The sequence below is a fragment of the Manihot esculenta genome, chromosome 7 (assembly GCF_001659605.2).
Source record: "Manihot esculenta cultivar AM560-2 chromosome 7, M.esculenta_v8, whole genome shotgun sequence".
NCBI classification, from domain to species: Eukaryota; Viridiplantae; Streptophyta; class Magnoliopsida; order Malpighiales; family Euphorbiaceae; genus Manihot; species Manihot esculenta.
In genome coordinates, this window is record NC_035167.2 from 10,233,134 (window position 1) to 10,255,599 (window position 22,466).

At 30.0% G+C, this 22,466-nt stretch overlaps 2 protein-coding genes across 3 annotated transcripts; both read right to left on the reverse strand.

The window, feature by feature from the left end:
* Window positions 1–1,210: 1,210 nt before the first annotated feature.
* Window positions 1,211–19,145, reverse strand: LOC110619225. 2 transcript variants are annotated; one of them, XM_021762523.2, is made up of 9 exons: window positions 17,655–19,145; window positions 14,213–14,719; window positions 13,288–13,983; window positions 12,049–12,858; window positions 11,199–11,927; window positions 9,003–9,842; window positions 8,143–8,883; window positions 2,254–3,084; window positions 1,214–2,150 (listed from the first exon to the last, which is right to left on the reverse strand). In XM_021762523.2, exons 1-9 carry the CDS (start codon window positions 19,143–19,145, stop codon window positions 2,109–2,111), a joined length of 6,687 nt encoding a protein of 2,228 aa, XP_021618215.2. In that variant the 3' UTR covers window positions 1,214–2,108. The 2 variants fall into 2 exon arrangements, with proteins under 2 accessions (XP_043814389.1, XP_021618215.2); XM_043958454.1 differs by lacking the exon at window positions 8,143–8,883 and having other exon boundaries at window positions 1,211–2,150.
* Window positions 19,146–19,151: 6 nt separating this feature from the next.
* Window positions 19,152–20,691, reverse strand: LOC122724059 (probable disease resistance protein At1g61310). Its single transcript, XM_043958459.1, has one exon. It carries the CDS (start codon window positions 20,438–20,440, stop codon window positions 19,187–19,189), a length of 1,254 nt encoding a protein of 417 aa, XP_043814394.1. The 5' UTR covers window positions 20,441–20,691; the 3' UTR covers window positions 19,152–19,186.
* Window positions 20,692–22,466: the final 1,775 nt, after the last annotated feature.

Consider the following 22,466-nt stretch of genomic DNA (forward strand, 5'->3'; position numbering starts at 1 on the left):
ATATATATCAAATAAATTAAATGTTAATTTATATTATATTCCCTAAAATTAGTAAAAATTTAAAATTTAATTCTTACTTTTAAAATAATAAATAATTTAATCTATAATTTTTTAATTAAAAAAATTATTCTTTAAACTTACTATTAATCAACCATTTATTGAATAAATCAACTAAATTAAAGGACTGATTTATTATAAATATTAAAATTATACATAATAAATTATTATAAATTATTAATTTAAAAAAATTAAATTATTATAAAAAATAAAATTTAAATAAATAAATTATTATAGTCTAATAATATAATTTAATGTAATGATTATTTTATTAATAAAATAAAATTTAAAAACTAAATTGTTTCACCAATATTCAATTAAATATTTTTTCTATCATATTAATATAAATAATTTAATTTAAATATTTATTTTTATATTTTTTATTATATAATACAAAAAATATATAAATTTTATAAAAAAATTATTATTGTTATTTATTGTATAATTAAAAATTTTAAAAGGCTGTGAATAGAGGTGAACAATATTTGATTCAAATCGAAAAAATTGATCGAACTAAATTAATTTGAAAATTCAGTTCAATTTTTTATTCATTTTGATTTGATTCGATTTTGATCAGAAAAAAATTAAAAAAATCAAATCGAATTAATTAGTGGTAATAATATATTATTTTTCAATAATATAGAAAGATTATATCTTAAAATATTTTAAATAAATTTTAAAATACTAAAAATAAAGTGAAAAAATAAAAAAATTTATTAAAAATTTAAACCGATCAAACCGAATCGAATAGAATCAAATCAGATCAATTCGATTTGATTTAATTTTTAATCAAAATTAATTCGATTCGATTATTATAAATATTAAAATTTTAATTTTTAATTTATTTAGTTTAATTCGATTTTGAAGCGAATCTACCAAATGCTCACTCCTATCTTATCTGGCAACAGAAATTTCTACATTACCGTCTCACACAGCAGGCTTTTCTAGATAGTCTGTCATACTGTTTCAAAACTTTTTTTCTAATTAAAATAAATAATAGTAGGCTCCTGTGGCGCCCGTGTGAATTCCTATTTGGTAAATATTATTAGGTGAAACATAAAATTCTAAATATTTTAGATTTTAGCACTAAACATCTAAAATTCTCGAAGTTTATGCACTCGTCAGAATTTAAGGACATTCAACCATAACAAAATAAAAAAAAAAAAAAAAATTAAAGGTTCGAAACTAATCAGCACCTTGTTTTTCTATATTGTACTTAGTCTCTAAAGCAGTCCAAATCTCTTTTGGGATATCGTGAAAGCAACCTCTATTATTGCTGCAGACTTATGGCAAATCACTTCCGGATACAACAAAACCAACCAAAACCTGCAAGTAGTAACTCCTGAAGATTTTCTTTAGAATATTTCTTGACTAATCTTGCAGAAAAAAAAAAAAAAATAGAAACTGTTTACAGCAGTTTATATCTATTGGTTTGATGAACCAACACAAATAGTCACAACCAATTTGGCTCTTAAAAACTAAGAGTAAACAGCTGAGATAAATTTTATAAGTATCCTTTAGATTTGAATAGAACATAATTTAATCAATTTGTATTTCAATCTATTCTAGCACATTTGAATCATCACAGCTAGTGCAGGACAAGAGAATAAAGAAAGAAAGTGTCCATGGTGAACTCAAAGCACATCCCTCCAAATGCACACAACCCAACACAAGATATAAAGCAAGTCTCTCAATTTCTGGTGCAAAAATGAAATCTAGTACAGAAAAAGAATAGAAGAACGGAAAATCTTCTATTGTATTTCAAGCTCCAACAATCGAATTCAAAAAATCAAATAAAAGCAAAATTCACCAAAAAAATAAATAATATAAGTAAAACACAGATTCAAGGCATGACAAAGTGGATAGTTTAGTCTTGTCAATGCTTAAAAACTCGGCATGCAGCAATATTGATTCTTATTCATGAAAGAAAGACAAGTTGATCCCAAGAGATCAAATGGTACCAAATGGTAGTCTCATCATCCATCTTCAATTTGAAAAATGTGAGTTTATCTGTCATAATTCATATGGAACGTCAGCCTTCTTATCCAATCTCACCCATATGAACATTGGCCTATCCCCGTATCTTCAGCTTTCTGGGAAAGTAATTTGACAGCAAAGGAATGAGCAATCTTGTGATCCTTTAGGGATAAAAAAAAATGTATAAAATATGTATTAATTTTTGTCAATAAATGTTACCATTTCCATAAATAATGCTTGAATGGTGTTATTAAGGCTGCCTTTCCATTCCCATTCATATATATGTGGTCCTGTTTGAACTCTCCATAGCTGCGGCGTGCTTACTTCTTGAGCAAAAATCTTCACATTGGGGCATTCAACAATAAGCACTTCTTCCATAGATGGGAAACTGAAGGTCAAATTCCCAGAGCAGAAGCTAGAGAGGCTTGGTAGACGTTGAAGTTCCAAACATTTTAGTCGGCTGAAGCAAATCTCATTCTCTTCTTCTTCTTTATCTACTTTAGCCATTATGACTTCTTGTATCAGTTCACATTCCTCTATCTTCATTTTTTCAAGTCGTTCAAGTCTTCTCGCTGTTGAAGAAGACAACAAATTTACTAGACCTTGGCAATTTGATACCTGCAGTGCTGTTAAATTTTGAAAAGAAATAGAGGATGCCACTAACACTTGCAATCTACCACATTCCATTACATTTAAAGTCTCCAGAGATTGGAAAACTGAGAGTAGTTTGGCGTCCCTGAGATGCTTGAGCCTTGGCAGTTTAGACAAACTTAGTTCTTTCAATTTCACAAGTGATTGAAGATGTATTTCCTCGCCAATAATCTCTTCATAGAAAATGATATCTTCGAAAGAAGCATCACTCATAACAAGCTTTTTCAGAATGGGTAAACCTTCAAAGAACTGAGATGGCAAAAGTGTAGAGTCACTAGAAATACATGTCAACTCAATGCCTTTCAGTCCACACAAGAAATCAGCTTGAGATGTTTGAGAACACAGATTCTTTATGGTGTTACATTCCACTCTTAATTCTTCTAAACTTGGGATGACAACCTAATAAACCAAATAAACAGTAATTATAAATAAGGATATATGAGACGAAAACATTAAGAACATATGGTTCATCTTAGAAATGGAATGTAAATGAAAACAAACATCTTAAAGATCCCAGTAATTGAGCTAAAGTTCAAACTTCTGAATTAATTTGGATAAACCAACTAAATTGAAAATCTCCAGTGAGTACAGTGATGAAATTGAACAAGGAAGCATTCTCCTTATTATACAGAAAACTGTTAACAATTGCAGCAATGGAGAGCAAGGGAAGAAGATGAAAAAATATGAAGAAAATTGAGGAAGAAGACTTCTCTATTAATCTGGTATTTTCTTACTTGAGAAGTTACAAAAGGAAGCTTTTATAGAAAGCTTTTACAAGTCAAAAGTGTCCATCTTAGCATCTAACCTTTCTAACATTAAAAAAACATAATCCCATCAAATCTGGGATTCTGATTTCAGAAACAGAGTTTCTGATACAGCAGGTTTAACAGAACTAAAGTGCAATAACCAAAGGATAAAACTTAACAAAAATACAAAATATTTCTAACTAGTTTCCAACTACAATCTCAACTAGACTAACACTCCTCCTTGAGATTGTTTTTGGAAACACCAAGCAAGGATTTCATGAACTCAAGTTTTGCTCTTGGTAATGCTTTTGTAAAAATATCAGCCTGCTGCAAATTTGAAGTGCAATGGACCAGCTTGATTTCTCCATTCTTCTCAGCTTCTCTCAAAGCATGAAACTTCACATTAATGTGCTTGGTCCTACCATGCTGAACTGGATTTTCAGCTATGGAAATAGCTGATTTGTTGTCCACAAAAATAGTTGTAGGTTCCTCTTCAGGTTGTTGCAAATCAAATAAAATTTTTCTTAACCAAATGGCTTGATTGGCAGTAGATGCAGCTGCAACATACTCTGCTTCTGCTGTGGATTGAGCAACAATGTCTTGTTTTCTTGAATTCCAAGTGAAGGCTCCAGACCCAAAGGAAAAAACATAACCAGAGGTGCTTTTATAATCATCCAAGCAACCAGCCCAATCACTATCTGAATAGCCAATCAAAGTAGCATCCTCAACATTGGTATAATAAATACCATAGTTTGCAGTACCTTTCAAATACCTGAGGACCCTTTTAGCAACACCAAAATGCTTCTGACTTGGAGATTGCATGAATCTAGATAAAAGACTAGCTGAAAACATCAAATCAGGCCTTGTAGCAGTCAAATACAACAAGCTGCCAATTAGACTTCTGAAAGTAGAACCTTCTACTTTTGGTTCCCCATCATCTTTATGAAGCTTCTCATTCAGCACCAATGGAGTTGCAACTGATTTGCAATTCTCCATACTGAATTTCTTCAACATATCAAGGGCATATTTGTGCTGAGAGATGAATATTCCACTTTCAGATTGGTCGACTTCAATGCCAAGAAAATACTTCATCAAACCAAGATCTGACATTTCAAATTCATGCATAACCCTTTCTTTGAATCTTTGAATTTCCTCTAAGTTGTCTCCTGTTACCAATAAATCATCAACATACAAAGAAACAATAAGCAAACTCTTGCCTTTGGTGTGCTTCACATATAAAGTGGGCTCATTAGGACTTCTTTGAAAGCCTTGATCAAGTAAATGAGAATCCATTCTGCTGTACCAAGCTCTTGGAGCTTGTTTTAACCCATACAAGGCTTTATTAAGCTTGTAGACATGATCTTTACAACCAGCAATTTCAAATCCTTCAGGCTGTTCAACAAAGATTTCTTCCTCCAAGTTGCCATTGAGGAATGCAGACTTGATATCCAAGTGAAAAATCTTCCATTTGTTTTGAGCAGCAAGTGCAATCAGCAATCTCACAGTATCATGCCTTGCAACAGGAGCAAATGTGTCTCCATAGTCAATACCAGGGACTTGAGCATATCCCTTAACAACTAGTCTTGCTTTGTACTTAAACACACTTCCATCAGGATTTAATTTAACTCTGTATACCCATTTAACTCCAATGACCCTCCTATTCTGAGGTCTAGGGGTAAGAATCCAAGTTTCATTCTTGTTAATCATCCCAATCTCCTCCTGCATTGCAGCTATCCATGCATCATTGGTTGAGGCTTCAACATAGTTTGAAGGTTCTGAAATAGCCAGGTTACAACTCTCATGAATCTCAGCAAGAGATTTGGTTCTTAGTGGAGGTGAATCAAAATCAGAATCTGTATCGAAATTAGAATCTGATTCTGGAACTGCAGGAACGGTTCTAGTTTGCTGCTGATCTGAACAACAATACTCAACTTGATTTGTTTTCCAATTCCAATAAGCATCTTCATCAATCTTCACATCCCTACACACAACCACCTTCTTGGCTTCAACTTTGTACACTCTATAACCCTTCGATTGAGCTGCATAACCCAAAAAGATACCAATTTCTGCCTTATCATCAAGCTTGCCTCTCTTTACTGCAGGAACATGGATGTAACAAGCGGAACCAAACACTTTCACGTGTTTTGCTGATGGTTTTGAACCAAACCAAGCCTCCACAGGTGTCATTCCTTGCACTGACCTTGTAGGAAGCCTGTTGAGAAGATATATAGCTGTATGTACAGCTTCTGCCCAGAAATTCTTTGGTAATTTCTTCTCAATCATCATGCATCTAGCCATCTCCATTACTGTTCTATTCTTCCTCTCTGAGACACCATTTTGTTCAGGAGAATAACTAACTGAAAATTGATGCTTGATTCCCAAATCTTCACAGAATTTGTTAAACTCACCAGAAGTATACTCAGTACCGTTATCTGATCTCAAAGTTTTTAATTTGCAGCTACTTTGCCTTTCAACAAGAGCTTTAAATTTTTTAAATACTGAAAAAACTTGAGATTTGTTGGTGAGAAAATAAACCCAAGTCATCCTTGTCAAATCATCAATAAAGAGGATGAAATACAAGTTGTTACTCATGGAAGCTGTCCTCATTGGCCCACAAACATCAGTATGAACCAATTCCAGCTTTTCCTTGGCCCTCCATGTTGCATTATCGGGAAAAGATTGTCTATGAGACTTGCCAAGTTGGCAATTTCCACACACACTACCATCAACAAAAATTTCAGGCATATCTCTAACCATTTCTTTACTTTGCATGTATTTGAGAGAATTCAAGTTGTAATGGCCAAATCTTTTATGCCACAAATCAGATTCAACATTTCTAGCAATATATGAGGTGTGTTGTTGAACTGAATTCCAATTTAAAGGAAAGCTATTACCCACCATATTAACTTTAACAATTTCAGCACCATGAGAGTCAAAAATGGAGCACACATTGTCTTTGAATGACAAGGAATAACCCTTCTTCATCATTTGAGCAACACTAAGCAAGTTTTGATCTAAACTAGGAATGAAAAGAACATCAGGAACTAGTTTGATACCTTGCTTAGTCTGAATATATACTGAACCCTTGCCTTGAGACTCCACAATTTCTCCATTTCCAAGCTTTACTTTGACCCTCACTGATTTATCAATGGAAGAAAACAAGCTTTCATCTCTTGCCATGTGACAAGTGCAACCACTATCCACAAGCCAAGTGTGTCTGCAACCGGTATTTGAGGAGTGTGTAACAGCAAAAATATGATCATCACATTGAGCTTGATCATCATGGTAATTAAGTTGTTGTGCAGGTTGCTGGTTATGATTCTGGTTTTGCCTATATTGCTTGAGTCTGCAATTTTTATCAACATGACCCAACTTCTTGCAATAACCACATTGTGGTGGCTTAACTCCACTCTTTTGCCAGCAATCTTTCTCAAGATGGTTGGTTTTGTTGCAAGTAGGACAAGGTGGGAAATTTGCTCTTCTACCTCCCTTCCTTCTATTTGCATGTTGCTTGCCCTTGTTAAAAGAATTACTTGTAGCTTTCTTTACTTCTTCAACTAGCTTGCCCTTTTGCTTCACAAGAAAAGCTTCCTCTGAGGACTCCTCCATTCTGAATGTCCTCCTTTGCTCAAGAGCTTGTAGAGCATTAACCAACTCTGAAAGAGAAATGGTGCTCAAGTTTTTAGAATCTTCCAAAGAAGAGATCTTTGGCTCAAATCTCTCGGGTAGGCTTACAAGAACTTTCTCCACAACTCTTTTATCACTAAGCTCCTCTCCTAAAAGTCTAATTTTGTTGACAACAGAGAGTAATCTATCAGAATACTCCTTGACAGATTCAGAATCCTTCATTTTAAGGACTTCAAACTCTCTTCTCAAATTTAGAATCTGCATGCTTCTAGTTTTGTCACTTCCTTGGAACTCTTCCTTCAGCTTATCCCAAGCTTCTTTTGCTGATTCACAAGCCATGATTCTTGTGAAAATAACATCAGAAACAGCAGAATGAAGACAAGAGAGTGCCTTGAACTTCTTTGCACACTCTTCACTATGTTGCTTCATTTGAGCAACCGTAGCATTGTCTCTCAAAGGAGGTGGGTCTCTACCCGTTTCCACAACTTACCATAGATCATAGGCCTTCAAATAAGCCTTCATCTTCACTGACCAGATGGGATAGTTTTCTCCTGAGAAAACAGGTGGTGGAGGAGCTGAATAGCTACTTGAAGCCATATTTTCACTCACAAGAATTTGATTTTGACCGCAACCTGGATTCAGGTTTCTAATGTAAATAAGTAGGAATGTTTCCTTGCTAGTTTTCTCTCTTTTACAGGTCACACAAAGACCATAAAATGCTTTGATACCACTGTTAACAATTGCAGCAATGGAGAGCAAGGGAAGAAGATGAAAAAATATGAAGAAAATTGAGGAAGAAGACTTCTCTATTAATCTGGTATTTTCTTACTTGAGAAGTTACAAAAGGAAGCTTTTATAGAAAGCTTTTACAAGTCAAAAGTGTCCATCTTAGCATCTAACCTTTCTAACATTAAAAAAATATAATCCCATCAAATCTGGGATTTTGATTTCAGAAACAGAGTTTCTGATACAGCAGGTTTAACAGAACCAAAGTGCAATAACCAAAGGATAAAACTTAACAAAAATACAAAATATTTCTAACTAGTTTCCAACTACAATCTCAACTAGACTAACAAAAACTGACCTTTCCGCCAGAAGAGGCTGCAATTCTTTCTCCATTTGCCTCAGCAATCATGCTGAGATCATGTTCTTTGCAAAATTTAGAAGCTAATAGCTCCATGTTTGGACAGCCAACCATCTCAATTCTTTTCAAGGATGGACATTTCAGAACATCGCTTGCAGAATAAAAACTTGACAAGTTAGGCAAACACTCCAGACTCATGGACTCCATTGATGGAAATATGGTATTATCCTTTGCTATTTCCTCTTCTGCTTCTTTTGTGATGATATGTTCCACCAAATTACATCTTTTCAATTCCAAATGTTTGAGCTTTACAAGACCCGAAGCCATGGACAGAGTAAATATATTAGTCAAGCTGCTACAATTCTCAACTTTCAACAATGTTAGGTTTTTAAAGCTCAAAATTCCTTGAGGATCCTTGTTCCACACATGCCTCAATCTAGGCAAATCAATTAACCTCAATTCTTCTAAAGACTTCAATAACCCATCATGACCTTCATCATCATTTAGTCCTTCCAAATCAAACAGGTCTTCTACTGAATCACATCTTTCTACAGCCAACTCATTTAAATAGGACAAGTGCTTTAGTAGATTTGATGATATGGCATTTGAGAAAAATGCACACTCGTCCACCACCAGTCTCCTCACGTCACTCAAGTTCTCGAATGGAAATTGGCCATGCCATTTTTCTTTCAGCATGGGAAAGTTGGAGAGTTGAATATCATATGTCTCTTTAAATTCAATCTACAAATCCAAAATATTGCATTATTGGAGAACAATAAACAAGCATGGATACATTTAACCAAACACATTAGCATGACTGAGTTTAATAAAGGGAGAAGCAAGAGTTGGTAAATACGTACATATTTCATGTAAATCTGTTCAATGGTCGCATTGAGATCGCCTTCCCAATGAAATGTTCGATTGAATCTGTGGCCTATGAATACACCATGTATCTTTGGTGTGCTCAGCTTGCGGACAGTGAAAATCCTCAACTTGGGACATTTAAGGACAGTCACTTGTTCTAAAGATGGGAATTTGAAAGTGTAACTGCCCAAGCTGAAGCATGTGAGGTTCTGTAAATCTTCAAGTTCTAATGTTTTCACTCTACTGAAAACAATCTCATCAGTTGATCCATCCTCTTGAACACCTCCTATTATTTCGGTCAACATATTGCAAGATCTTACAATCAATGTCTCAAGTTGTACCATACTTTTGGCTGCGGCTGATGTAAAAATATTTGCCAATGTGTTGCATCCATATACTTTGAGAGTTTTCAGATTTCCCAAAGACACACAGGATGGTGCCAAAACAATCAAATCCGCACAAGACTCTATCTCAAAAGTCTCAAGAGACTGAAATAATGGGTCATGCAGTTGGCCATCTGGATTCCATATATGCTTCAAATCAGGAAGATTTTTAAGCTTTAAATCTCTTATATGTGGGATTATAGTGATATCTTCTTGGTCACCAACCAGTCCTTCAAATGGAAGTAGCTCGTTGAGAGCAGAATCAAAAACTTCAAATCTTTGGAGATTGGGGAATATTGGAAGTAAACTAAACAGAGGAACATGATATTTGTTTGGAAAGAAACTCAATTCAAGAACTTTTACTTTGGCAAAGAAACCTGTTGGAAATTGAAATCCAAGTATGGTTATGGTAGACTTCTTGTCTAACGAAAACTTTTCCAAATCTGGAAACATCTGCACATCAGCAAATAAAAAAATTTCTAATTAGTAAGAGATCGTTAATGATGAATCCCCATATGCTTATAAAATTCATAATATATTTAATTAATTAATATATTAATAAGAAAACAATTACTATGTATAATAAACATGCATTGTTAAAGTTTAAACTATAAATATATTTATTAAAGTAAAAATATAGTATCTTATTAAATATCTCACCATTTTTTTTTTCTTTTATCTTCAAATGTTTAAAAAAATTACTTGATTTTTCTTTAGCTATATTTAAATTTTCATATTTATTTTTTCTTATTTTGTTATTTTTATTAATACAAATATTTTTATATAATTATAAATGGTACTCTTATTTTTGTATAAAATTTTTGAAATGTGTTTATAAGCTTTTATATTAGTAAATTTTAATAATTATTAACCGATAAACTTATAGTAATGGGTATAAATTTAAAATTTTATTGAAATAAATGAAAAATATAAAAATTTTACATTATCTTTAAATAATTTCAGCACTTTTTTTACAATTATTTATTTTTAATTACTTTAATTGTACAACAATAGCAGTATGTATGTATTTTTTTAATCACATTTTTAACATAATTGTTCAACAATAGCAGTATGTATGCCTTTTTTTATTAATTAAAAAATTATAATAATCTCATTAGTTAAATTTTTAAGTGAAAAAAATAAAATAAATTGACATTTTAAATTTAGCGTAATATTAATTTATATATAGATGCAAATGAATTTGAATTTTAGATTTTATAAGTTATAGATAATCAATTATAAATAATTGTTAATACATTTTAATAGTAAAAATAGAAAATTGATTTTTTTTATTTTAACAACCTAATTAATTAAAAATTTTTAAAGAAAATGGAAAAATACATCAAGTTTTTAAAATTCTATAACATAAAGTTAGTTTTGAGTAAATTAGAAAAATTAAAAAAATTTCTCTAATAGAAAAATTATAAATTTGAATTAAAATATTTAATGTTCTGACAATTTTAGTTTAAGTTAATAAAATTCAATTTGAATTCACGTATAATGAATTTGAATAATTAAAATAAAATTAATGTATTTTTTATTTAAGTTTTTATTAAGGAAGTTAAAATTAAATATGATAAATAAATTAAATTCTTAACATATGATTTTTTTTATATCTTTTAATGAAGAGTTCTGTATGATTTTTATTTGAAAAAAATACTTATTTTTTTTTAAATTGGAAAGAAAAATTAACATTGTAAATACATTTTAAATATAAAAATTATTTAAATAAAATAAACTTACGTATTAATTAGTGTTTTTATACTTCTCAAATGTAATGTTTGAGAAAAGAATAAATACAAAACTAACCTTATGAAGAAAAGGTGAATGAAGCTCTTCACTGTGTAGCCTTTGCTGGCTCACTTCATCAATAGTGTTGGGTATATCTTGTAATCTCACAGGTGTCTGTGTGGCAAAGATATTCTTTAAGCTTGGGCATTCATGTATGCTCATCTCCTCCAACAATGGACATTCCACATTACTCCATCCTGAACACAATCTGGAAAATCCAGGTAAACATTTAAGGACTATAGATTTCAATGAAGGCAATAATATCATCTTATCAGCTGCTTCCTCCTTTTCTATGATTCCTTCAATCATCTTACAATTGTATATTTCTATCTTTTCCAGTTGCATGAGGCACAATGCCATCGACCATGTAAAAATATACTTCAAGCTGCTACAGTTTCCAACATGAAGCCGCTTTAGGTTCTTGAATTCAAAAATTTCTCTGGGATCCTTGTTCCATAAATGTCTCAACATTGGAAGACTTGTTAATTGCAATTTCTTTAGTCGTGGAAGTAGCCCATCATCAGCAGATACCCCTTCCAAATCAAATACTACATCTGCTGAATCACAGTCTTTCACCTCAAGCTCTTCCAACTTGTTTAAAAACACCAATACATTGGATGGTATAGCTTTGTTATACATTGCACATTTATCCACCTCAAGCCTTTTTACATTGCGTAAGAGTCTCCCTTGCATCCCATCATGCCAGAGCTCAGGAAATTCAGATGCTTTAAAATATTGGTAAAGTGTCTGATCCCACAAGACAAAGGGAAAAACAAATGAACTGACTTATCATAAACATATAACATATATGCATGCAACAAATATCATGAAAATTAAGAAGAAAGAATAAGAATAAATATGCAAATACCATTTGTGCTAGTGTTGCATTAAGGTTTCCCTCCCAACGCTGTTGATATTGCAGGAGTATTCCTCGTAGCTTTGGTGTATTTACATCTCCGAAAGCGAAAATCTTCATCCGGGAGCATCCATTGACGGTAACATTTTCTAAAGCTGGAAAATTGAAGGCATTATTGCCGGAGCAAAAGCTGATGAGACCAGGCAGACCATCAAGTTCCAAACATTTCAGTTTGTGGAAATTAATAATCTCATCCTCTGTATGATCATCTCCATCGCTGGTCACTATTTCTGTCATCATACCGCAATCTCCTACTTTCATTTTGGTGAGTTGCACCATGGACTTGGCTGTGGACGCTGTTATCAAGTTTGCCAATCCTTCACAGTAAATCACTTCAAGAGTTGCTAGATTTTGGAAAGATGATGAGGATGGTGCTACTTTGATCAAACTATCACACCCAGATACAGTCAAAGTCTCGAGATACTGAAGAAGTGGTTTCAGTCCGGACTCTGGGTCCCATATATGCTTTAATTTATAAACGTGGTCTAGCTTCAAATTTTTCACTCGTGCAAGTGTCCTGGCATGTTCTTCTTCTTCTGCGGCAAGTCCTTCACATGAGAACAACTCTTCTAAAGTATTATATCCTTCTACCAAAATTGTTTCCACAGAATATAATCTTTGAAGGAAACCAATTATGAAAGGGCGTGATTTGTTCTGTAAGTTGGTCAAAGTAAGCATTTTGAGTTTAGAAAAGAATTGTCCTTGATGTATCGCAATCAAGTCCTTGTGCTCTAAAGTCAATTCCTCCAAGTTGGGACTCATCTATGCACAACAAATAAGTATATTGTTAAACTAATTACAATGATGGTGACCAAATACATCTAAAACATTATATTTTCCCAGAAAATAAACTTTACTGTCAAGAAATATCTAATTCAAAGTTTTCTTTATTTAAATCCAAAATTTTCACTTTTAAAATCTAACTAATTTGAAATTAAAAAGTTTAAGATTTAAATTAGAGAATAGGATAATAAAGATCAAGTGTTTATAAGGTAATGGTTAATTAGTTATTAAATAGTTGTTCATATAGATTTAATTAATATTTTAAAAAGTAAATAAATAATATATATATATATATATATTGCATTACACATACACTAATTTAAGATTGATCAAAATTAATTTGAATATAATATTAAAAGTTTGAGGTAGAATAATATATTGTGAAGTAAAAAAAGAAAAGGATCTTACCTTTTTCAAACAAAGTAGGGTTCGTCTGCCTTTTTTGTCTATTTCCTGAGAACTGAATTTCATTATTTTATGACAATTACGAACATCCAAACTTTTCAATTTCTGACATTCAAAAATGTGTGTCACTCGATACCAACTCCTTAATTCTGATAGATCTCTAAGTTCAAGAGATGTTAGTTGAGGAAATTTAAAACAATAATAAGGGGCTTGTTCCATATCTTCAGCCTTTGCAATAATCTCCACAACCCCACACCCAGTTATTGTAAGTTGTTCAAGCTGCAAAAGACTCTCGGCTATGGAGGCTGGAAACATATAGTTTAGAACATCACACTCTGAAACTCTAATTGATTTCAAATTTTGAAAACTGAAAACTTCTTGTGGATCCTTCCTCCATACATGCTTCAATGATCTCAATAGAGCTATATTTAATATTCTCAACTCAAATGATTCATCAACATTGAACCCTTCAAGTTGATATATCTCTTGCAATGAAGCACAACTGCTCACATTCAACTCCTCCATTCTTCGGAATCTTTCTGAGACATTTGATGAAAAAACAGTCATCAATTTTTGGCAATGAGAAACATCCAATGATTTCAGTTTAAAGAAGGAATTTGCCGCAAGTGGGCTATGCCATATTCTTTTCAACTCATTTATGCTGAAGAGCCTCAATTTCTCCAAGTTAGGGAAACCAACCTGCCAAACATTTAGTAAACACGGAAACTTTAATAGAAGCATAAGTTAAATAAATATGAGACAAAAATGTAATCATTCGAGGTGATGTGAAGTGGAGGACTATCCGATTAAGGTCTTTTAGTTAATAAAGGGATTAGGCCTATCTATTAATGAATGCCATTTGACTATAGGATGTCCAAATATGTATGCATTTATGCATGCATAAAGAGAGAAGGATAAAATTAATCACCATTCCATTGAAGAGAGATTGAGTTTCAGCATTCTGATTTTGATTCTGATTCTGATTCATCTTTGTATCATCTTGTTTTTCTATCATGCCTCTATGAGGGACATTGGGGACCAAGCACATCAATGCATCGCAACTGTCTATGTTCAAATCTCTAAGAGATTGAAATTCAATTTGATATCCAGTGCAGAATCTAATCAATTTTGGAAGATACACAAGTGTCAGTCTATCCAATTTAGGGAAGAGTATCTGATTCATCCTCTCATCTTCCTCTTCTATAAATTCCTCTGTTAGTATTATTTCTTCCATGGAAGTACAAGAGGAAATATGAAGTGTTTTGAGCTGCAAGAGTCTTTTAACAATGGAAGTTGTAAATAAATGCTTCAACTCGTTGCAAAAAACCACAGACAAGCTCTCTAATTTTGGAGAAATTGCAGAAAGTTGGTCGTGCCATATTTTTTCACAGCTAACTGAAATTAATTCAAGATGCTCCAAATTGGGAAAAGAAACCTGCAGCAGATAACACATTTGTTTGAAATACTACTTTTCTATCAAAATAAATAGAAATGCGTTATGGATCAAATGAATTCCCAAAAAAATGCAAAAAGCCTTTAATATCCTTTCTTAGTTTTGGAGGCAATTACTCAATTTTTTTATAAATATTTAAATATCAAATTTGAAAATTTCTTAACTTAATTTGTTATAATCCAATGATAAGAAATACAATTAAAAATATAAAGTAATTCTTAATATGTTCTCACTAAAATTATCAATATATGATTAATGTCTTTTCACAATGACCATAATTTAAAAAATGATTTATTAAATTTTATCATTAAAAAAAAATTATGAGATAACTTTAAAAATAAAATATAAAAATACATTAAATTAAATTGTTAAAATGAAATGATAAATAACTGGTTTCAAATTAGAACTGGGTTCTCTATGGGTTTAAATGGACTTACTATTTATTAATTTTGATCATTTAAAATTAAAATAATAAAAATAACGTAAAAATGATTAAAAATTTAAAATAAAATATTAATTAAATAAAAATTAAAAATTATCGATAGTCGATAATTATGGATAAAATTAGCAATCCTTAAAATGTAAAATAAAATGTTAATTAAATAAAAATAAAAAATTATTGTAAATAAATGCTTCAACTACAGACAAGCTCTCTAATTTTGAAGAAGTTACAGAAAGTTGGTCGTGCCATATCTTTTCACAACTAACTGAGTCTAATTGAAGATGCTCCAAGTTGGGAAAAAAAAAACTACAGCAAATAACACATTTGTTTGAAGTACTACTTTTCTATAAAAAAAAAATAGAAATACTTTACAGATCAAGAATGAATTTCCAAAAAATGTGAAAAGTCTTTAATATTCTTTCCTAGTTTTGGAGGCATTTAGTCTATTTTTTATAAATATTTAAGTATTAAATTTGAAAATTTCTTAATTTAATTTGTTATAATCCAATGATAAAAAATACAATTAAAAATATACAGTAATTCTTAATATGTTCTCACTAAAATTATCAATATATATTTTTGATGTCTTTTCACAATAACCATAATTTAAAAAATGATTTTATTAAATTTTATCATTAAAAAAATATTATGAGATAACTTAAAAAATAAAAGATAAAAATACTTTAAATTAAATTATTAAAATGAAATGATAAATAACTAGTTTCAAATTAAAGCTGGATCCTCTATGGGATTTGAACGGACTTACTATTTATTAATTTTAATCATTTAAAATTAAAATAGTAAAAATAAATTAAAAATTATTAAAAATTAAAAATAAAATATTAATTAAATAAAAATTAAAAATTATCGATAGTCGGTAATTACAGACAAAATTAGCAATTTTTCACATTGATATTTAATTATATCTCACATCGAGAATTAAAAAAAATTTTCTCTATAAAATTTTTTCTCTCTATTTCATAAAGAAAATTTTCTTTTTATTTTATATCATCTTTATCGTGCTCAAAATTTAGATGTTAACTATCACTAATTATATTAAAATATTTTTATATATATGGCTCATTTAAATATTTATATTATATTATTATAATCATTTTATAATTATTTTTTCAAAAAAATGGTCAATAAAAAAATATAAAGATCCCTTATATTTCCGTCAGCTTTTTTTTTCTATTATTTTTGGAAAATCTGTCCAATCACCTAGAGTTGGTGAGAATTTCTTTTTTTTATATAAAAAAAAATAGAATCTACATTAAAAACATAGCTACGCAAGCATTTATGTTAAATTTTGTTTTAATAAAATTAAAAAGGTAAAAAATAAAATGAATTTTAAAAATTATTTAATGATGAGAAAATAAAAATTAAGTAATTTGTGTTAGAAAATTAAAATTTTATTTTGAAACTTCTATCCCTTGCTTAGAATGTAAAATTTTGAAAAAATTTAAAAAAAAAAATTATTTTTCTTAAATTTTTATGTTTAGCAAAATTAATAATGTAAGAATTAAATTTTCATGAATTCTTATGAGAATTGATTTTGAATTAAAAATAAATCTTACTAAAATTATTAAAATTTTATAAAAAATAATTTCACTTAAGGTTGTTTACATCAAAATTATTTAATTAGCCATTTAATTTCTTTTATTTTAAATTTATTTCTTATGGTTAATTAATAATTAATCTTTATAAAAATTATTTTAATTTAATAGTAACTAATAATATTTAATACATTTATAATTAATATTAAAATTTTATTATATTATTTATTAATTTAAAAAATTATATTTTTAATGGTAAAAAATTATATAAAATTCAAAATGTTACAAAAATATTAATAATATTTTTTTAATGAATGTAATAAAAATAATTATTATTTATAAGAATAAATATTTATGTTTTGTTTAAAAATAATAAAAATGATGAATAAATTAAATTAATTTAAATTTATTATTAATTTATCTAATATAAAATAAATTTTATTATATTTAAATTGATTTCAAATAAATGAATTTATTTATGAATAAAAATAAATTGAATTCCATTAAAAAAAATTAAATTCTATTTTGATAAGAATTGCATACCAAACAAAGATCTAGTATTTTTAATGAAAGAAAATGTGTGATACAAATTTTAAAATGGTCAAATTATTTTAAGAAATTATGTTAAAAGGAGTAATAATGTAAAGATATACTCATAAAATAAATTAAATATGATTATGTTATAAATTTTCATAAACAATAAAATTGTATTTAATAATAAAAATCAGAATATCTTTTAATTTTAAGAAATTTAAAATTCGATTTGATAGTAATGAAATATAATCATTTATATAACTTTTTTTTATAAATTATTAATGATAATTACTAATAATAGTTATTTAAAAATTTCAGCATTCAATAATTAATTTCAAATATTCAATATACATCTAATAAATAAGAAAGATTAATGTATGCGTACCGTTATACTGAAAAGTGATAATTGAGTATTATTCTCCCGTTCTGACAAAAATTCTTCAATTTTCGACGGTGCCTTCATTTTGCTGTGAAAAGTTCTAAGATTCGGAAGATTTTGCAAATTCAAAGAATGCAAGCGATTAAACTCAAACACTTCATTACTGTTTTCACTTTCATCAACAACAATAGCTTCCATCTTAGGACAATCTTCCACTTTCATTTTCTGTAGTTGCAAAAGACACTTGACAGTAGATAATGAGAAGAGATGCGTCAATCTCTGACAATTTGTTACTTGTAAAATTTCCAATTTATTAAAAGATCCTCCTGCAAGTTGACCATAACAGATCTTCTCCAACTTCATTAAATTTTTCAAAATCAAAGAGACTAGAATTGGAAAGGCATCACATGCTGTCAACTTTGTCGGATCGATAATATGTTGAATGACATGGTTATTTTGGACTTTGAGGTACTTCAATTTTGGAAAGCCGTCCCCATCAATATCATACAACAAGTTCTCAGCCTCCCTCACTTCATCTAAGCATAAATATTCAGTCTCACTCAATAGCACTTTAATCCCTGAATGAATGCTTGTCTTGAGCTTAAGTTTCAGCGTTCTGGAGGTTTTGTAGTTGTCATCCCAGTCCCAGTCCCAGTTATCCCCTATCACTATTCTGAAGCTCTGCAAGCGGCCATTGGAGAACAAGTATTTTGGTAATATCTTGTCATCCAGTATTTGCATTTCTGAGGTAGTCAACTGAGACAACTTTTCCAACTCAGCAAGGCTTGCATTGTTCCCATCGGCCTCCCACTCAACAAAACTGTTAATCATGTACAGTTCTTCAAGCTCCGACAGCTTCGATAAGGTATTTGCTGGAATCATTTTGAGTTTGGAACAATTGCTCACATCTAAGACTTTTAGTCGAGCCAGTTGCTCTATTTGTCTGGGCAACTCAACAACGTAGGAGTTTGCAAAACTAAGAACTCGTAGTTGCTTCAAGTCTCCAATGATGGCTAAGTCGTCCAGTTGGCATCGATGCAAGCAAAGGGTATGAAGGTTGGATAGGAAAGCCAGCGATGAAGGGAGGGACACAAAATGGATCCCACTAAAATCCACTACTTCTAGGTTTCTAATGCCCTTGAAAAACTGATGTGGGATTCCCAAACAAAAAACTTCTGTAAAAAGGAATAGTGCCTCTGCTTTTGGGCACACCCATCCTTCGGGGAGATTTTCAATATCACAATATGACAAAGAAATTCTGGTGCAATCCTTATTTGGAAATTTCATCAACTCCTTGCCACTTGTAACTATAAACGCATGTTGCTCTCTAGATGCAATCGAGAGAGCAGTATCCCGAACAACATCATGGATTTTAACAAATCCATACATGTCGCCATCTAGTAATAAGCTCTGCATTTTGAGGCTATCAATCAAACTATATACTTTGTTTCTTGCTTCCTGGACAGAGGAAATGTTCTTGAATAAACTAAGACCCATAACGTATTTCAGCAAGGACTGGATTGCAATATTAGATTGTCCTAACAGACCACAAAGCAAGAAAAACGACTTGACTTCATTGCTACACAAATTATTGTAGCTTGACTCCAGAGTCGCGTGCACTTTCGAATATATTTCTTCGTTGTCAAACTCGGATAGCGTTTCAGCTTATCATTCCACGCGTATAACTCTCTATTTCTCAAGTCTGTCGCCACTGTGAGCAGTAGAAGAGGCAATCCTGCACACTTTTTAGCAATTTCTGCGGCGATAGGGGGCAATTCCGAATCTTTAGCACCTGCTACAGATATTTCAAACAAACTCCGGGCCTCTTCGTCCTGTAGAACGTCAAGCTTGAATTCTTTCTGTGTGCCCATCTCGCAAGATAACACATCTTGTTTCCTTGAGGTGAGAAGTATTTTGCATCCTTTGAAACCATCTCCAAAGGGAATTCCTACTGCATTTAAATCAAGTTTTTTCCAAATATCATCAAGAATTATAAGTACCTTCTTCTTCTCTTTCTCCAACTCTTTCTTCAACCTCTCATATAGCCGATTAGCTCTTCCAGGTATTTCCTCCACATCAAATTTCAAGCCCAGGATATCAGCGATCTCCGATTGAATTCTTCGGAGTTCTGGTGTTTGATTTACAGCAACCATAGCCACGACGTCGAACAGTTTCTCTTCTATAGCTTTTCTATGGACCTGTTTTGCTAGGGTGGTCTTACCCACACCTCCAAGTCCATACACCCCGATCATATTAAGATCTGGATCTAATAGTGCATCCATAACTTTCTCCAAGAACAACTCTCTTGAATTCAAGCCCTCACGAGCATATACTGACGGGGCAACTATCTGCTGTAGAGGGGGAAGGAAGGAAATTGGATTATGGTCTTCTTCAATCGCAAGCTCATGAATTGCCAGAGCTTTCTTCTCTGCTTTCTTGCTAAGCTGATAGCGTGTCTTCAAATCAGGACATAATCCAACGAAACACCTCTTTTTCGCTTGTTCTTCGCCTTTGATACATTCCTCAGCTTCTTCAATAGCTTTGCCTGCATCGTTCAGCCACTTGTTGACACTTTCATAGATCTCTTCCCCTTTCCTTGTAGCCTCCTCAACAGCTTGCTGCAACTTGACTGTTCTGTTCTTCATTTTCTCAGACTCATGATGGAGTTTCTCAACCTTGCTCTTGTAGGTGAAAGGGTAGCTGATATGTCGTTTGATTGGGACGACAACAAATTCCATGATGGGTTCTTTAATGACCTCAGTGAAGATGGAGATAAAGATATCGAGAACCATTTTGATTTTTTTGATTTTTTTGATTTTTTTTTGAAATCTCAGAGCAAAAACAAAATAAACCAAGAAATCAGAGTAGAACAAGATAAAAGAAAATAAAGACAAGAAAGGACTGCTGAAATCAACAGAAAAACAGTCGCTAAAGAATTAGAGAGCCAAATGAGGAGAGGAAGCAGAGAACTAACAGAGAGATGGAGGAGCGATGGTTATGGATGAGTAAAGGTTGGTGACTACTGAATACAAGGGTGGGGGAATGTAGGAGTTGACGGGCGATGACTTAATACATAATAAATTAACAATTTAAATCACCAAAATACCAAATTTTGAATTTTAAACTAAATAAATTTATTTTATATTTTTTCAAAAAATATTTTTTTCACTTGACCTATTCTTGAGTTTTTTCTTTTTACCTTCGTTTCAATTTTTCATTTATATGATATTGAAAAATTATTATTTAATTTTTATATTATAGGAAAATTTTTTAATTAATTTTCAATTTTAAAAAATAATAATTTTTAAATCAATAAAATATCAAATTTTAAATTTCAAACCAAATAAATTTATTTATATTTTTTTAAAAATTTTTATTTTTGCTTGACGTGATCCATAAAACTTTTACTTTTTATCATTATTTATCCGTTTTCGTTTTTTTATATATGATATTAAAAAATTATTATTTAATTTTTATAATATAAAAAAGTTACAATATTTTATTTTAAAAAATATATTAAAATATTTTCAATATTTTAAAAAATTTATTAATTAATCTTTTTATTAAATATAATAAATAATTTTGAAATGCTTTTAATACAGATATATTAATTAATAATTTTTTAAAAAATTTTAAAAATTAAATAATTAATTTTTTAAAATTATAAAAGTTAAATAATAAAATATTTAATCTATTAAAATTAATAAAATAATTAATTAGTAATTTTTAAAAAAATAAATATTTTAATATAAATTTTAAAATTAAAAATTTTTTTATATTATAAAAATTATATGAATAATTTTACCTATGATATTTTGTGATTTTTATCGTTTGATTTGACATTGCATTTTGTCAGATGTGATTCTTTGGGAGCAATTTGTTCGATGTCTATTTTTCATAAAGCCTCCGTCTGTGTCAGTACTAAATACATTAAAAAACAAAATAAATAATGAAATTAGATGATGATTGATATTCTCTTTTTCTTCAAAATTAATCGTCTAATTTCTAAAGGTTTGTAATAAAATAAGTAAAATTTATAATTTAATTATTAGTATTATTATTATTAATAAATTAATTTTTATATTTTTAAAAATTTATTAAAATATTTTTATTTTTTTATTAATAAAATAATCCTTTCATTTATTTTTATTATTAAAAATATAATAAAAAAAATTAAATTATTTTATTATTTTCTTTATTTTTCTTTTTTTTATTAATTTTTCTTTCTTCTTCTGCTTCTTTTTCTACTTCTGCTTCTTCTTTTACTTCTGCTTCTCCTTCTTTTCCTTCTTTTCTTTCTTATTCTTTTGCTTCTTTTTCTTCTTTTCCCTCTTTCTCTTCTTCTTCTTATAAAAATGATAAGGACATTTTAATAAATGTAAGAAAAGATAGAAACTATTTCATTGATAAAAAAAATAATAAGGATATTTTAATAAATTTTTAAAAATATAAGGAGAAATAATTTCGTTAACAGAAAGAAACGATGAAAAGGGACTATTTCGTTGACCAAAAAAAACGATAAGAACGTTTTAATAGACATGAAAAAAATAAAAATATTTTAATAAATTTTTAAAAATTTAAGGACTAACTTATTAAAATAACAATATCTAAAAACTAAATAAAAGGTTTTATTTGAGAGGAAAATTAGATTTTATAAAACTTCCTCTCTCCTCCTTTATCTAATTTTAACAGAAAAAATAACGAAAAAACTATTTCGTTGACGGAAAAAAAATATAAAAACGTTTTAATAGATTTCTAAAAATACAGGGATTGACTTATTAATAATGACAATACCTAAAAACTAAATTATAAATCTTT

Excerpts from the sequence above, each read along its gene's own strand:
- LOC122724059 (XM_043958459.1), bottom strand. The coding sequence starts at position 20,440 with ATGGTTCTCGATATCTTTATCTCCATCTTCACTGAGGTCATTAAAGAA.
- LOC110619225 (XM_021762523.2), bottom strand. The coding sequence starts at position 19,145 with ATGGGTCTTAGTTTATTCAAGAACATTTCCTCTGTCCAGGAAGCAAGA. Across the intron at positions 14,720-17,654 it reads TATCACTTTTCAGTATAACG|GTTTCTTTTCCCAATTTGGA; the intron begins GTACGCATACAT and ends TATCTGCTGCAG. Across the intron at positions 8,884-9,002 it reads AACAGATTTACATGAAATAT|ATTGAATTTAAAGAGACATA; the intron begins GTACGTATTTAC and ends TTGGATTTGTAG.